The 18,562-nt window shown below is 39.4% G+C and overlaps 1 protein-coding gene across 1 annotated transcript; it reads right to left on the bottom strand.

Moving 5' to 3' along the window:
• Positions 1-310: 310 nt before the first annotated feature.
• On the bottom strand, positions 311-16,333 carry LOC104458099 (BRCA1-associated RING domain protein 1-like; the record flags this gene model as incomplete). Its single annotated transcript, XM_010083141.1, has 3 exons — positions 311-391; positions 8,484-9,478; positions 16,188-16,333. Coding segments are annotated over 3 exons (1,222 nt in total), but the record flags the coding sequence as incomplete, so codon positions are not given.
• Between the last annotated feature and the right edge of the window lie 2,229 nt (positions 16,334-18,562).

Genomic DNA, 18,562 nt, shown 5'->3' with positions numbered 1-18,562 from the left:
CACGACCTTCCTTTCATGAACCAATGCTGGCTGGGCTTGCTCCTTTTCTAGTTATCATAGTTATATTTTCTGCACTTCCAGAACATCAGGCTGATAGACTTCTTGGTATGTCCTACCCCAGCAAAGAACAGTTGGACTTGGGCAGGTCATTAGTTGCTAATAAACTTTAACTTATCGTCACTTCCTCACTTTGCATAATTCTTTGTCACCTACATGCATATAAAAGGAACTAAAATACAGGAGAGGAAAGGAAGGACGAAATGAAATCTGATCAGAAGACAGATGACAGAAAAAAGCCTTCAACACTCACCAGCGGTGTCCAGCCAGCATTATCTTTGACATTGGGATCTGCCCCATTTTTCAGCAGCTGTTCAACAGCTGCTAAGTCACCCTACATAGGAAAAAAAAACGTAGTTATTAAAAAGTAACGAAGAAGATACACAAAGACAACAAAAATTTAAGAGAGGCAGAATTATAAATTTAGCTGCAATAAAAATGTAATGATACAAGTCTTCCATTTAGATACTGTCAGGGTAAGAAAAACTCAACTGTTTCGGAGACCACGGTTTATCATTACTGTTCATTTGCCAGTACCTATGCATTTTACACAAATATATATTGTTTTACAGAAGAACAATATGCATAACAGACTTAGAATAAACAAACAAGTTTGTGCTGATTGCAATCTGGCCACTAGAGTCAACTGCAAGGACTAAAATCAGAAATATTTATTCAGAAATTCCTTGTCCTTCAGAAAGGATTTTTTCCAAACTAATCTAAATAACTGTCTAAAGACATGTATAGGTGAAATAGATAAATAAACCTGGCAAGATTCGATAAATTGTTTTCCCACAAGTCAAAAGGAAAATGGAAAGAGCTGTATTTAAGGCTGTATTTAAGGCTCAGGTTGAATCTCACTGGCACTTTCTCTGACAGTTAATTCTACCAAGATAGTTTCAATTTGCTTTTGGAAGAACGTTATATATTCAATTTTTACTATAAGCAAGAAAATGTATGTGGAAAAAGGTGGAAACTAATGCAGAGATTATGGGAAGAGGAAAGAGGCTTAGGGGAGACAAGGTGAAGGAAGTTACTGGGCAGAATTTGTGAATCAGATGTTTTGATGCTCTTAAAAGCCAAGTGCAAGAGAGCAAGTTGGTAATCAGATTGGCGCATATACAGACACAGCTATAAATAGGCAAGGAGAAGATTCCTGCAGAAGCTGAGGCAAGGAAATCTCTGCAGTGCAGGTGTTCTTAAAAGCAGGTGGGAAAAGTAACCCAAAAAAGAGACTGAAAACAGACTTCGGCCCCCTTTCTCCTTTCACAGCACTGTCTGCACCCCAGCACATTTTACTTAAAACCCACTTTGTGCCGTGTCAGTTCCTGCTTCTGGCGTTTGTTACCACAGAGCAGCAATTGCAAAGGTCTGCCCTACTGGAAGAGGTGCCCTGAATTCTGTTCCAAAATTTTTGTTGTAATGCCAAGAACCCTCCACAGCTGTGGGCAAACAAGTAACAGAGCCAGTCTGCCCTGCACCTCTCAGCATCAGGTACCACCTTTCACACCTGCACTATTCCAGATCAGGAGAAGTTACATACTAGTTCTCAGCTGATGGGGTAACAGGGAAGGAGAAGATTGTCAAGTGTCATCTAATGACCACAACTACCTAAATAATGCAAGCCTTTCAAAGGCTAAACTAGCACAGTAGGTCTCAAGTTTCTGCATAGCTTGCCACTGATTCCACAACTGTTTTTATTTTAGGTTTTGGGGTTTTGGTTTTTTGGGTTTTTTTAGGATCTGCCCCGAACCAAGCATTTCAAGATGACCACTAACAACTTCCCTAGACCAGGTGTCTAGCTCTTGTTCTTGGCCAAACTTGCAATACATCAATATTAGGACCCAGAGGGGGGAAGAGAAGTTTAATCCATGATACACAGAAAGTTCCATGCCCTTAAGTAATGGCAAGTCAAGGACTTCCTAACTGTTACTCCACAGTGTACCTTGAAAAAGTGAGAGAATATTAAATTAAGCTTTAAATACAACAAAAATAAACTTAATCCCATTTTTTGGTTATCAAGGAACACTTTGGAAAAAACAAAATAGCTTTAATCTTTACTTTTTAGTTAGAGAAAATACTAAGAGAGATTCTGCTTAGCAGAAACAAATCCACCAAGTAACAACTGGAAACTCAAAGTTGACAAAAAAAAACCGCTGAGAATCACTGGCTTTACAACAGTCAAGCAAATTAACACAGAGATAAATCTCACATATTGTATTAACCACCTAGGTGTCCCAGGAAAATATTACCTTTCAAAGAAATTAAAGAATACACTGCTGTTAGAATGGTTGCACAGAAATAGTTGTGCGTCAAATCTGAAGAGTTATTCAGAGGCAGCTAAGACGGGGCTCAGCATTAGATCTTCTACGGAGAGAAGATACAATTATCTATAATGAGTGAGATCTGAGCTTATCATTTAGAGTTAAGTTTGCAAACATGTACAGCAAGGGTTTGACATTTCAAGAGTACTCCTTTAGAGCAGCAAGCATAGCTAATAATTTGTGTGGGCATAAGGCAGCATGTGAATGTTGATCCGTAAAGTATTACTGGAGTTCTATCAAAGGAAACATTGCTGGTGTGGACATCAGTACTGACATCTACAGAACAAAACCCAGGTCTAAATCAAAATTAGAAAATTGGTGTTTTGCTGTTTACAGAGGGAAAAGATTGCCATCGCCTCAGCTGTAAATGGAACCTGCTCCCTGCAACCAACACCTAGCAATGAGAGCGACAGAAAGGGAGGGGAAGCTGTCACTCCAGCTGTACTGCGCAACGACTGGATGGGCACTGTCAATCAGGATTACGAGAGATACATTAACAAAATTGTTCATAGCTAGGAGAACAACTTTTTGACCCCTCAGAGGCTCTGAAGTCAGTAACTATATTGTGAATATTTAGTTAAAAAAAGAGGAAGGTGAAAGTTCAAGAAGCAGATCTTTAGCAGGCAAGTGTTTGGGTCCCTCCTGCAAGAGGGTCACCATCATCTAACAGTGATCCAAAAGTAAAAAAAGTGCAGTTAACACATTGAGCAGTTCTATCAGAGTTGATGGAATTGCACGTATAAAAGTTAATAAATGTTTTGCTCAACACTAAACAAGAAAGGCTAATCACCTGGCAGTGGCAAGTCCCAGCCACAAATATCTATCTACCCTGTGTCCTTCTTCCACAAGTAAGAAAGCAGTAGAGACTACACCTATACTCACCTATTGCTTTGAGATTACTAATTCAAACATGCTTCCTGAAGTTGTGCTTTGACTAGTACCGAAATAGACTTTGCACATTTAGCCATAACCATAACAGATGAGAGGAGGAGAGGTCCTCAGCAGCTTGTCTTAGCAGTCTGCAGCAGCAGAGTAGAAATGTAATTGGAAATACTACTTGTTCAGAAGTAGAGAACAGGACAAACAACAGGTAGAAAAATGATAACATTAAGAATTCACAGGGAATTGTTTATTTTTAAATCTCATTACAAATGAAGGATTACAACTAGCTTCTGAAGAGGCAGAAACTATTGCAGAATGTGAAATTATCCATCTGGAAGAAACAAAGAAAAGGACATTTTAAGCTCAAAACAAAGCTTACATATAGTGACAACACAATAATGCACAGGGTTGCTCTTCCTCTGTGACAGCTTAAGGGAGTTCTGCAAACCACAGAAGCAAGAAAAGCATTGGGGCCATCTGTTGGCAGATCTAGAAGACAGCATTAGCTTACACAGAGAAGGGTATTTACACAGCTTTACAGACACTTCCCTCCCAATGAGAATTTCCTGCTGATGCTGATGGCATAAGACCACAAAAGCATCCTCATTTGGCTTAGGCAAGGTTTTTTCCCCCCAAGACAATTGTGTCACGATGTTAATGCAGACAGATGGTTAAGAAGAACTGCAAGTGTTCTTTTAGCCATAGTTTCTCAGGTTTTTTCTTTTTTTCCATTTTACCCTTTACTATTTCCATTAACCATAGATATTTTCCACCCAAAAAGTGACATTTAAATTATTAAGTCAGTGAAAACATTCTACCAGTTCAAAAAAGACAGACCCAAAGAATTAAAGCAGTACATGGAAATGAAGCTAAAACCCTGTACCACATCAACCAAAACACTTCTCCCTTTATTTGCAAAGGTAACTGACTTCCATCTTTAGGTCAAACAAACAAACAAAAAAACCCTTTCAAACCCAAATACATTTGCTTGTTTAACTTAGGTGGGGGTTGGGGAGGAAAACAAGGTTATTTACAACTCAGGATAAGCAGTCAAAGAGGGCAAACATGAATTACAGAGTGCTTATAATAATTGTGAATGGTCCAACCAGCTCTTTCCAGGAACCAGCCAGTTTCTCACCTCAAATTTCTCTAAATTAATTCCCTACCCAGCAGACCATTTATTAACTAACAAGCATGCAAGTAGCTATGCTTAACCTTTAACAAAAAGGAAATATTCAAGAAGTTTAAACCACCTCAGAAACAAGAGACATAACAACCAAGCATTGTAGAAAAAGAAAAGGCAATTTGTTTCTAACCTTTCAAATCAGCATGTGGGAAGATGGAGTGCTTTGACTCATGGCCAATTTTCATATTCTTAAATTCTGCATCTGAAACCATTACCCTGCTTCATATTTGCCTTAAGCTACCTGCTGGATACTACCCATAATCAGGAGGCTGCTGACCATTCCAGTACCACTTGGCTTTAATATTAGAGAGTTGATGTCAAACTACAACTTCAAAGCAGTCTCAGGTGCTACACCCACATCTGAGTCAACTTGCTAGTTTCTGCCAGCAGACCTCATTTCCCCAATGAAATGGGCATTATACACACAGCAGTGTCACCTGCCACACAAAATCACAAGGCTTGGAGCAACAGATGCACGATGCCGTCCATCCAGCACCTTTTGCTCAGGGGAGGCTGGCAATGTCTGACTGCGCAGCAGCACAACTCCCCTCCTGTACCTCAAGACTCAAGAGGAAAGGCAGGAGGGGAGATGATCCTCCCATGGACATGTGTGACCCAACACTCAACCACAATACACACGCATTTGGTACCAAAAGTGAGGAGCTGCACAGCTGATCAGGCCAGAGATACCTGAAAAAGGATCTAAAAGGTATTCTGATATTGGCCATCACATGCTCACAAAACCACTGAATCTTCTTTCACTGTAATGTGTCATTAACTGGAAACAAAACAATAAAAAGGAAGAACAGTCTCCCAGGCTCTCTCACAGGCTGGTCCCTGTGCTCCTTCCCTCTTTCTTCAGACTAAGCAGATGCTCTGCATAGATGCAATTTCTTCTTTCCACGGAACAGGGACAACTCTCTAATTGCTTTTAACTCGAAACTTAAAAAATCAAAACCTTCCTCCCAGCTACCTCCCATCCAGTCCTTTGTAACAGTGCAGCGGTTGCCACTGTCCTCTGTTACCCTGTTGCACTGTAGTTTGCTGTTCCTCTTCCTGGAACCCATAGTGGCAGCAACTCCACATTGGAAACTGCCCCACCATCTCCCTTGGCAATACAAAATACAGGCACAAGACGACCTGAAATACTGTACCAAGAAACGATGATTTTTTCTCTGTGTAATAGATATATGACTCTGTACTAACTAGTTAAGTAGTACTGCGCTGCATGTTTAATCACCATGTAAGAGTCAGTCCTGTGAAGTCATTATGCTACTGTAAAAAAAAAAAAATCAGATGTGGAAGGGCTGTTGATTGGGCAATTTCCCACCAGTTTAGAATATTAGGAGTGCAATAGGTCACGTTTTGTATTTTAACTAATTGGAAGTTTTACTAGAAAATTAGACTTTATTTCACTTTGAGGGGGGAGAGTGGCAGCTACAAGTCTGTTTCCCACTACACATGTGGAAAAACATTGCTGGCTGTGGAAAGAACAAGAAAACAAGTCATCTATAAAACAAAACTGGAAGATAAATACTTTTTCCAGAAACAGAAAAAGTGACAGCACTATTTTGGAAAAAAAAAACAAAAACAAAAAAAAAACAAAACACACAAAACAAACAAAACCCAAACCAAAACAAACCACAACGAGAATATACATATAGTATAAAGCCTAGCATTTTCCAGACCAGTTTAAGAAAACACATTGAGCAGTTCCATAGCAGGGTTCCTACAACTTGGAAGAGTTATCTAGAAACATACAGGTTATATCAAAGATACTTGCATGCAAAAAAAAATGTTTTCTTGCAATTGCCACACATCCCCAGCAGAATCATGGCAACCAAATCACTATTATTTCTTGTTCTTTGCTTCACAAAGTAAAATGTTACCAAAAGCCATGACCGACACTTCTCTAGAAAGACCAAGTCCTCACATCACACTGGCTTGAGCAACTTAGTCTTAATCCACTTTGACATGGACTGGTAACTGTGCCTACATTTACCAGGGAATGCAGCATCTTAGGAATGCTGAAATAGACTTGCGATTGAGCTATGTAACAAGAACAAAGAACACCACAAAGTAAAGAAGATAATCTGCACAGCCTCCTTCTACAGATGAGGAGCTGAGGTTCACGGACAGTAAAACAACCTTCTCAGAGTTGCACTGGACGAAAGTTCAGTAGCTGGGAACAAAGATACATGCAAGTAAACTAAGACTATAACCAAAAGACCGCACTCCTTGCCTCATTTTAATCACCTTTAAAATAGAGTGGTAACTTTGAGATCACCCTGGAGCCCTACCTAGTTAATGGAATTGACAAACTAAAACCACAGCAGAACTAATGAGGAACAGAAGCAACTTCCCATTTTAGCTCAATAATTATAAACATTAGAAGAAAATACCAGAATGAATTCACACACAGGACTGAAAAAAGCACTTGTGTCTGCCCCCCCCAATGCCTACACTGCAGCTGGAGGTCAGCTTTTCAGCCCCCTGAAATAGCCCTACCCCTTGCTCAGAGGGCTGTGCCAATGCCAACAAGCAATGCCAGCTGCGCCACTGAACTTGGATAGTCAAAACTTCTTTATTCTTTTTGTCTATAGCATAAGCTGTATATTTTTTTACTCATTTCTCTTCAGATTGCTTTGCAGTCGAAGACCACTTTATTGGCATATATTAGTTTACTTCAAGTCTTACAATAAGCTGCAGAGATGCTCTATTTTCTTAGATGAAATACTTGTGTTCCAGAGAAGTATCAGGCATGTTGCTAGAAACCATGCCTGTGTAAAAACTTGTCAAGGTAGATAAATTTTTTTTGAGCCAGTCAGTCATAATAGTATACCTTACAAATTCCCAGAAAATCATGGAAGGATAATTTGTAAACAGTGTTTTAATAAGGAGTAATATACAGGACTTAAGATGAGAGGTAAAAAGAGATTTATCTTTTAAAGCTCTCGAGTCCTGTGAGGACAATGTTTCATTTTCTCCTCCCTAGTTCCACATTAATGGCACCAAGTAAGATATCTGTACTCAACTCAGCTCAGCTGTCACTTCCATTTAAAAAGGTCTCATGCAGCAGGAGTGGCTTATTAGAATGCCTTTGGAAGAGGACACAGTTATTTATCAAGAGCAGCCTTTGTCTCAACAAGTAGAAGTGCTGAAAATGTCAGGATGCTTACAGGTGAATCAATTCCACCAGTGTAGGCAGTTTATTAACCACACAGTATTTCTATATTATGATTTAGCACAAAGTACATTTAAATTGCCAGACTACAAATCTTTGAAATGACCACTCAGAAGAGAGCTGTCATTTTAGCACATCTGATGAGTTTGACTGTAAGCATTCAACTTACCCCATCTGCATGCAGCTTTTACATAGTAATAACGAAGGACAACCCTTCCAAAGAGCAAAGCCATGAAGTTCTACCACAGCAGGAACTGGCTAAGACAATAAGAGCAAAGTAAGTGGCAGCTGTCATTCCAAGAATAACCTTGATAAAAGTGAAGTCTACTGAGAACATCCCAACTCTGTCCTAGTTCTCCCTTCTCCACCATCTGTGAGGACAGCATGCTCAGAGCATAGAGCTCAGCATGGCAATCCCAGCCTGCAGCATCTTGTTCCTGTTGAGTCCACACTTGCATCAGATGGAGGATCTCAAAGATTATGAAATCGTATACTGAGCTTAACTCCTTATGACAAACCACAGAGACAGCTTTCTGGCACATAAGGCCAAAACATCTGGATGCTGATCACTTCCTAGAACTCATAGGTATAACTGACAATGTAGTACACCTATACTTGAGTTTCTCAAGTATAACCATCTTTGATCATTCCTATAGTCGTTTCTTTATGAAATTAGAGAATCAGGTTAGAAATTCCCTAATAAACCTAGAAGAAAGAGACCACAAGATGAGATTTCCAACCCCCCCACCACCCCAAAATAGGATGTACTGAAGTAACTGGTTTCCAGGATATTTTTAATACAACATTGACTTTTTAAACCCCTGCTTAAACCAGGAGATCATGGTCCTACCTTGATGGAAGCAACATGGAGCAAAGTCTCTCCTTTGTAATTTCTTCTGGCAATTGTGTTACCACCAGGGGACTTCAACACAGAAAGACTGTGGGGTATTCCTACTTGATTACAAGTCTTAGAAGTAGATGGGGTAGAGGGAGATTTTGAAAGCGAAGGACTATTTATTGCTTGGAAGACTGCAGAGCTTCTTGTCTTCATTACGGTGTCAGTGGGTTTCGATACAGAGGAAGAAATCTGAACTGGTGTCTTGTGTTCAGTTGCTGGGGAGATGGGGCAACCCTGAGGTAACTCCTGGCTGCCTGACTTCCCAATAATGCTCCTCTCAGTTCTTCTTGCTCTTTTGGACTGAGAAGTAACTGGAAGACTGGATTGCTCCCTTCCACGTTTTAAAGGTGTAGTTTCATTTTCTATTGGCAGTGATGTCTCTGTAGCACAATTCTTTTCCTTGCTGACTTGTGCAGGGCACACAACCTCATTGCTATCTTTCTTCTCTGAGGTTTTCACTTGTGCTGACATTTCCTCATTTTCCGCATTTTTGCTGGAGTCAGCTTCCTTTACAGACTCCTGCTGATTTTTTGCCTCCTTCTGAAGTGACTCTTCAGGGCTGTTTGGCTCCGGAGTGCAGAGGACTACTGGTTGACTGCAGATGGTCACACACTTTTCCTTAGGAGTCTTCTCAACATCTCCTTTCTGCTCAGGCTTCTCTAAGCTCCACACTTTGTTAATGTCTGCTAGATGTTTCTTCTTCATCTTCTTACTCTGTGTTGGCTTTTTGATCTGCTTGGAGGGTTTTTCATGAGGAGGGGAAGGAAAGAAATCATAGACTGAAGATGTGTCTTGACAAAGGTCATCACTTTTAGTCTCAGTCCGACTCCTGTTCAGGACACATCGAAACTTCCTACTTCTTGGGCTGAACCACATTTTTATCTGTTCCTTCTTATTCTTTTTTATGCAGTCTGAGTCAGTTGGTGTGGACGTATGTTCCGTTGAATCTAAGTGCATCAGTGAAGAGGAAAACTAGTTTAGAGTACTCTTCAGTAGAACATCGCAAAAAAAAGATTAGAATAACAACTGTAATAAATGATGAAGTGTTACTAAATACAACCTATGAGTGCCTTGATTTCTTCTGAAGAGACATGTAATGGCTTTAAAACAACTGGCAAGGTCACAAGCCACTCTGGAGTTCAGGGATCCCATTGCAGCTAAAGCTACCCACGAGGCAAGTGAGCACCCTGGCAGAGAAATTTCCTCAATAGTCTCGGTTCACAACACAGCACGTGCACGGAAGATTTCTGACCAGGTTATAGAGAGGAAAGAAGCTGGTCTCTCATCAAGTTTTCCTTGGAAATAGGTTTAACAAAGTAGTTTCTGTGCTCTTTTATGTATGCACAGACACAACTTTCTTAAAAGATGCTACAGTTCATCTGAAGGTGAACAGGAAGAACAACTGCAAGCAAGCAAAAATAACATTCTTATAAAAGCATTGAACATTCCTGACAAATTGTGACTGATTCCACAGATATAGCAGATCAATCAGAGGAATATATAGAAAAATCTGTAAGTAATTGTGTCCTGTCATTTGATCCTTTACCCCTTGGTAGTAAATAATTCCAAGGAAGCTACACATTTCAATGATCTCAAACATTTCTTTAAAAATATGCAGTGGAGCAATTTTATAAGTCACATCGTACAGCATACAACAAATCAATAACCAGATGAATATCCTGTACTCCCAGTACATGAAATAACAGTTGAGAACAAGGGCTATAAATGGTGTCCTCAACAGCTCAAGAATAAATTAAGGAGCATGAAGTGACCTTTAAGTTAGACGCTGATTTAATTTGACAACAACTCTCTCAGTGCAAAAGAACTAATAACAGATTTTTTTACAGATTCCTTCCTGAAAACCTATGTTATTTTAGGTTACTTGGACAAGTCCTCCAAAGTAAATGCACAACTTATTCTTTCTGTTGCCTCCAGCCTCACAGACTAAGCTACCATTCACAAAGTCTCGGTGATTTACAGCAATCAATCACAAAACCAATATTAATTTTGCCTAGTGAGGCAAGTAGGGTAGTATTATTATTACTAAACAGAACTAAGAGCAAGATTAATGGAGTTTTTTTACACATTCTTGAAATAAACTAGACAAAGTCTTCATTATTAAAAGACACTCACTGCAACAACGTATTCCTTTCACTTCAGTGCATGAACTTTCCATGGATAATTTGTCTTCTCCATACCTTCTCTTCTATTTATGGTGTTAGTAACTATAGCCTGTTTTCCACAGCAAGCTGTGATTAAACTCACAGATCGCAAACTAGTCACAGTCCCTTAACCACAAAAAAATACATCTGAAATTCACTTAAAACAGAACTGTATAGCTAGTCATTCAACAGCAAAATAGATGTTTGCTGTTTTCTTTTAAAGTAATATTTCAAGGTTAAGTGTTTCCTCGATCTTGATTTAAATTACCCTACTTATCCCTTGAATTAAAATATGCTAGGTATTAGGAGATTTAGCTACAGAAATATATAAGGCATCAGAACAAAAGTGTCTTTAAGAATACAGCTTGAGGCTAGCTAATCAGTCATTTAGGTATCTAAAGATAACCGTCAAGTACAGAACTGCAGCTATTTGGTTTTCCTATAGGGCTCAGCTTGGTGCAAACAGGAAAAAGAGCACCGAAATGGAGACTGAAATCTCATAGCTAGTTAAGCCTTCAGAAAGGTTATCATATCCAGTTTCATTCTGACAATGACATCTAAAAAAAGAAACAACTTGATTGCAAGCAGATGCAAAAATATAAAACACAGTTATATTTACTTGTCATGCCTTCACTGTTTACACAACTAGCAGATTTTCTTCCAAAATATTTACCTTGCTAGAACTATCAGTCATCTCCAAGTAAAGAGAAAGAATAAAATCAGCTTGCAGAAGTAATTTGTAGAACATTTTTTTGATGGCCAGAATTCTTTCTGATGTGTATAGCACAGTAAGACTTTAAAGTCCAAGTGCCAAATTCAATCAAAGGCACTGTCCTTCAGAAGTAGGATCTAAAGCAGCATAACACAATTAAGTATCTACACTGGAAGCTATGTATATACCACTTCTGGCAGCAAGAAAGCTTGGGAAAAATCAACCACAAGGGTTCTTAAACTGATCTGTTCATCACTGGTTGCTCAGCAGGCACTTACTAGTCAGGTTATTAAAAACCTGCTGAAAATACACCAAATACATACTTTCCCAGGATTATTTTTACTCACATGCAACTACTTGAGGTGTAAAAGACTATGCCACATGTTTTAGATGAGGGAGGCCCTTGCAGAACATGTTTAAAAGGCCATGCATACTGTTAGAGATCTGTCACATCAGGAGGCCAGCCACTGACACCCAGAGAATCTCCAAAGCCTACGAGGGAAGATATTGCAATAATTTCTTCCAGGGTGTTTGTTGTGCCTCAGCTGTTCTTCAATAGCTCCATCTTTCAGAATATTCTGTAGCTTACCTGAACAGTTCTGCATAGCATCTGCAAAGAAACATTATTCTGAGACTCTGCTGCCCCTTTCCTCCATTTCTAAAGCATACAAGGTAGGGAGTAGAAGCAACAAGGACAAAAGGCCAATCCACCCTCCCTGAAAACCTAATCCTGTGATGGACCCAGAGCTGTGAGAAGGAGAGAGAGAAGAGACAGTGCTAAGGAACTGAAAGGAAGTTCTTATGATTTAATATGTAACTGTTAATTTACATAAAGAGAGTATTATCTGGTAGCTAAGTGCATTCAGTTAAACTACCTTCAGAGAAAATTACTCATAGAAAAATCGATCCAAAGGAACTCTTTGCTGTCTCCAAGTTGGAAAGCAGAGCTTATGTCTCAACAGGAATGAAAAAATTACATATATGTTTGTCTTTTTAATACATAGAAATACCCTCACACAATTTTTGAGATGCATTGAGACAGGGTAAATTAGTAAAGCATGCCTTACTAATTCTAGATTTCAAGCATTCTCAATAGCATAAAGACTATCCACAATAACAGCATTAGAATCAGCCTATAATAAATGTCGTATATTTACTCTCCATTACCTATTAAATGTAACATTCATATACACAAAATGTTCACTGAACTTTTTCTAAATTAGACTTATTTGCACATAATAAGCACAAGTTTCTTAATGCTGACATTTAATAGAGTTGAATTTCTTAAGTGCTAAAAGGGTTGAGAGTAGACAAAAATATTAGGAGATACACAGTGCCTTGAAACTAGAGAGCTACATCTCCAAGTCCTGCTGTAGTGCAATAACAGGCTAGAGCAGGAAAAAAAGGAACAATTAGAAAATGTGGTTTAGCTATCATTAATCTGCATCAAAGGAATATAATGATGCACATTGTGTGCATCTCAAATTATTCTCTATTATGGGTTTCAGAACAGAAGTTGAGAAATCTCTTTGACAAACTAGTCCCTTATTAAAAATCAAAGCGAAGTGCTTTGGTACCATCTGTGCAACATTAGTGCCTTGACTGAAGAATGATTATTTTGCAAGTTAAGTATTCAACACAGGGGGAAAAACAGAGAAATTCCAGCTATTCAAAAACTCATCTTTAGCTATTATGAAAAATGTCACAGCATACATGAAAAGCAATATAATCCGTTACAACAGGAGTTCAACATCTTTCCCCCCGCATCAGCTAATGTGAAACTAAATTATGATCCTATAAAGGCTAATCAAAATTATGAGTTTAGGAAGCTTTGACCAACACCTGCAAGGTCTTGGTCTGTATGGGAAGGGGGGAGGAAGGCTTTCTGTTTGACTGTGTTACAGTGAAGCAGATTATGTTGCAAAGAATAAAGTAAAATCATCTATAAATTATAGTCGTGAAAATTTATGACAATGTCTTTAAAGAATATAACAGAAAAATCTGCCTAAGTACTTAAAAATTACTTTCAAAATCATTACAGTGAATCAACCTTCTCCTTCTCTAGTGGACTATATTCATTACGTCCACGATTTAACAAGTTCTTACGAATTATCCACCTGTGAAGCCTATCATCCCAACAACTCCAATTCTCAAGATATCTTGAACTCTGCAACTTTAGAGCTAAAGATTTTGAGGTGCAGACATCCCATCTACGAAGCCTGCCAGCCAGAGAGCTTCCCATTACCCTCCTAAAGGTACAACGCTACAGCGGTGAAAAGGTCAGACAGCTCTCCTCACCTCGCCACAGGCTAAGGATCTAACAGCTCTAACAAGTGAATTAATTTTGAGACTCAGCATTTGCTACTAGAACATGCATTTGCTAGCCAGTTTCAGGTTTGTTGTTTGCCCTTCAGCCACCTCAGAACTATTCTGTGGTGTCAATTGCTGTATTTAAAAGGGAAGCATTAGCTGGTTTGTGCAGTCTCTCCTGAATGACTTGCCTTTGCTTCTTAGAACATGCATACAGTTTGGCAGAAGGCTATCTTTATAGCAGTGGAGTACAAAGTCAGATCTCTCTCATATCCACTGTGGAATCTAGTGGTATAGGAATCCTCATCCTTGAACTATTCAACACATGAGCTTAACACTATCCTTTTCAGTCACAGTAGCTCTGTGTGTTTTTGAACACAACGCACACAACTTACTGCGTTCACTAGGTCTGTCTTAGATTAAAAAGATAGGTAGTACAATGCACTTGCATTAGAAACTTCAGGGTCAACAAGGATCTCAAACAGAAGCCTTGAGAAAAGCCACAATTGTCTCAAAACAAGGCATATAAAACAAATACATGGAAAGATCCCTTTTTCAACTGCTTCTCTTCCTTTTCTCCACAGCAAGATTGATTTTTCAGTCTGTTTCCTTTACTGGAACCTAGAATACAATTTCTGACCTTCTAACAAAAAGAGAAAATAAAATATTGTCCACAGGAATGTGGCAGAAGTACAGTGCCGCAAGAACATGAAAGCAACTCCTTAACAAGAGAGGTGCTGATTCTCCAAACTCAAACATACTTCACTTTGTATACATTAAGTTCAAGACAGACATCTATGAGAGGTGACAGATTTGCCAGAGATGAGTGACTAAACACCCTAAAAGATTTGCTCGTAAAAATCCCTAAATCTACAGCATCCTGTGATTTGCCCTAGTACAACACATAACTGGCTGTTGTTAGAGATGTGCTAATTTAATTCTGTATCCAAACCATTCCTGACAGTGAACTAAAACCAACCCTGGAGGATTTTCCCTTAACCTCAGTATGAAATACCCAAAAGGCCATTAATCCTTAGTACAGGGCAAAGACTACAAGTGACGGAAAGTAATCTCCCACATCAGTTCATAACTTTATCTCCAAATAAAACACTCTTGGAAACTTCAATTTTGTGTCCGCTTTTAAGTTAGAAAAAGAAACCACAAAAATAACCTCATTTTGTTTCTGTGGTTCGGCCACACCGTGAAAACCTTATTTTAGCAGGACCATGGGATTAAATGTATTATTCAACTCTTAGTATGGTGAAACAGAACTATTTGTAGAAGTTAATCCATCTGTCCAAAAATTCTAAACAGTATCAATACTACCATATTGTATTTTAAATGCTTTATTTATAGCATCACAAATAGCTCCTCTCAGTGATTCTCCTCCAACTTTGTTTTTAAAAGCCTTCACCACTTAAAATGTTTCCCTGAAATCCTATTTAAGCCATCATCTACATTTTCTATACTTCAGAACATTTAATCACAGTAGGATTTTATATCTATATAAAATGTATTCCTTTGCTGTTGGACATAGCCTTCCAGCCTCCCCGCTTCAATTTATTTTGATGTCAATAAAGAGCTACCCCATAAATGAACATGAAGGTACTGATGGGATTAGACTTAGAAAAAGAATCTTTAATTTAGACAAACATATTAGGAAGCAACAATGAAGGAAGAATTACCTTTTCTATATCTGACAGCTAAATTAATGTTTTCTAAAACTTGTTATTACATAAAATGCTCCTCTCTGGGCTTGCAGAAGAGACATTCTTTCACCTACGCTCATTTCACTTCATTTTCTCCTACTTTGACAATCAGCCTAAAATTTGATAAAGAGACGAATTCCCACAATAGGATCTCTGTAATCTTCTAGCACAGTCAGCAATGACAAAATCCCATCGTAGCAGACTAGCTGATTGTTAGGGACCAGAAAATAAATGAGTTAAGCCTTCCCTCCTTTCCCTTTTAGGCAAGGAACACAGACAATTTTTTCCATGTGCAAAACCCCTAAACTGAAAATCACTGCGACAGCATGCATGCCTCAGTACACAAATACAAAATAAGACAATATATATGCATTAATCCTCTAACAGGGCCCCCCTAAAGAAGTGTACACTGCAGAACGTTACACATTTGTGCTCCCCTAAGAGCACAAGATACGTCAACTTGTGCCCCTGGTTTGTGTCACTGCCACATGACTTGGGAGTCTATCCCACTTCATCTAATTTTGGAAGACAGATTCTAATGAATTACAGACTAACCCACTCATGCAGATTTCTTAGTAAAACAGATTCAAAGAATGAGCAATCCATACAGACAGATCTCTTCAAATCAAATTTTCCAAACATGATTCGGAAAAACCTTTCAGAATCTTAAACAGAGCTGCACTGCTCATTCTCTACAGAGCCCGTGAGATGAAACAGAGCAGTCTGGATTCAACAGCTGTCAGAGACCCAGGTTTGCTCTTACCTGAGGTGTCTGCACCCAGTAGATGCCGCAGTTTGCTGCAAAGCTGAATCATGTTATCTAGTTGCCGGTTTATCTGCACATCTTGCACCCAGGCTGGCATGTGGCACACCGGGCACTCTGTGCCAACACAGTCACCCACGCAAGATCTGAAAGTCAAATGTAAAAATCCATTATCCAGCACAAGTCATCTACTGTACCTGCTATCAGCCTTTTCACAGACAAATGCTCAGCCTGAACCCCTTATTTTAGCATTGACAAACCACTCTTGTAAAGCTCACACGAGTTAGTCACGAATGCAGGAGAGGACATGTTTATCATGGCAAGTGACAAGCCATAATTAAGCAAGGCAAGTCCAGAGCCTTGTCAGGACACTGTCATGAAAGACATGGTATCTTGTGACTCCCACAGACTCACAAGCTGATCCAGATTTTCACGGTATGCTAAAGCTCCAGTGCTGTTTGTCTCCAGATAACAAATAGTCCCAAGCAGTAAAACTCCACATCCTTTTATATCTCAGTTAAAGACAGGGCTATTCTTCTATAGCCTTCATTTTTAAACATGACAGAAAGCCAACCCACAGTGAACCATTTCCACTTTTTCCTACTTAAAATTTTCTTGATATTGTGAAGTTTCACCTGTCTGAATGCTTTTCTGTCAGAGCTCCCATGAGGATCTGCAGATATTCAGTGTGCCATCACTTCTCTTTCAGAACATTTATGTCAGGAGATGATCAAGGTTAGGGGGGTGGGGAGGGGAAACAGGTTTACTTAGTAAAAGTCATTTAACACTTGTAGCTTCTTAGTAATTCTACACTCCCCATATAAGCCTAAAATCTTTTATTCATTTGATTAATCCAGTGAGAGGACCTTATGATTTGCCATCTGAATGGTAACACTCAAGGGCCATTGTTACTTCTCAAGTCCAATCTACCCCATTAAAGATACGTTATAATTTCACATACTCAAGAATGAATTAATTTCAAAAGTCTCCATTAACTTACCACCACATAGCACGCACAACTCTAGCCAAAGGTATAAAATTAAATGTGAGATCATGTTAAACATTCAGAGAAACAGAATGCAAGTAATATCAAGGCACTGGTACGTGGAGAGGAAGCTCAAAGTCTATGCATCTAGACCCTATAAACATACAGTCAGCTTGGAAGCTGACAGTCGTACACCCTAGAACTAGTGAACAATACCAGAAGTATAGCTACCATCACTTTCCTTAAGAGGAGTTATTTTCAGATCTGTTCTCTGCACTGGCATCTCTCCCTCCAACACCCCACAAGTATCATGCCTTCAGTTAATTCCAAGACAGGAAATGTGGTAAGTAAAAATTGCTGCTAGGTGTGTTTTGTGCTTTAAACAGCCCGCTCTGAGCACATGAAGAACCTCACAGTTGAGACACTGCTATGGCTGGGAGACTGAAGTACAGTTCTTGGCTCTGACATATTCCAGATGACATTGACAAATCACTTGGAGCAAAGATAAGAACTGACCAGGTCTCGTTCTCTAGGAAAGTTGGCCTGAGGTCTCCCACATCTGAAAAGGTAGTGCAAAGGAGATGCAGAATGACTTTTATACCATGACATTTCCTAATTACTTCTAGCTGTTGGGTTTTCAGTCATTACCCATTAACTATAACTAACTTAGTAGTTACTCAGACAAAACTGCAGAAACTGATCTTAATAAATATCCCTGCCCGTAATAAAACCCACACTGAGGGAGAACCACTTACATTATGTGTGACCTAATGATTGCAGTTCATTAGTTTCACATATTTCACTTCAAATATCAGAAGCCAGCTTTGGCCATCCACCCCACTCCTTTCCAGGTATATTAATAAACGCCTGTCCTTAGCAATGGATCAGAGTCAGTTCAGGTCAGAACACTGCAAATTCAGTCCATCCCCTACCAAATTTCCTTGTAAACAAATTAATCAAAATTTCTTCAGTTTTATTTAAAGAAATAGCTCCTATCCAAGAGTCAGTCATAGAATCATAGAAACCTAGAATGGTTTGGGGTTGAAGGGACCTTAAAGACCATCAAGTTCCACCCCCCTGCCATGGGCAGTGACACCTCCCACTAGCCCAGGTTGCTCAAAGCCTCATCCAGCCTGGCCTTGAACCCCTCCAGGGATGGGGCATCCACAGCTTCCCTGGGCCCAACTCTCAGCCTGTCCTCATATGGGAGGTGCTCCAGCCCTCTGACCATCTTCCTGGCCCTCTTCTGGACTCACTCTAACAGGTCCAGGTCTTTCCTGTGCTGAGGACTCCAGAGCTGGATGCAGTATTGCAGAGGGGGTGCCTCACGAGAGCAGAGGGGGAGAACCACCTCCCTCAAACTGCTGGTCACACTTATTTTGATGCAGCC

The sequence above is a fragment of the Pterocles gutturalis genome, unplaced genomic scaffold (assembly GCF_000699245.1).
Source record: "Pterocles gutturalis isolate BGI_N339 unplaced genomic scaffold, ASM69924v1 scaffold21005, whole genome shotgun sequence".
Classification (NCBI taxonomy): domain Eukaryota; kingdom Metazoa; phylum Chordata; class Aves; order Pterocliformes; family Pteroclidae; genus Pterocles; species Pterocles gutturalis.
The sequence above is the reverse complement of the archived record's forward strand: the minus strand, read 5'-3'. Positions and strand labels throughout refer to the sequence as shown.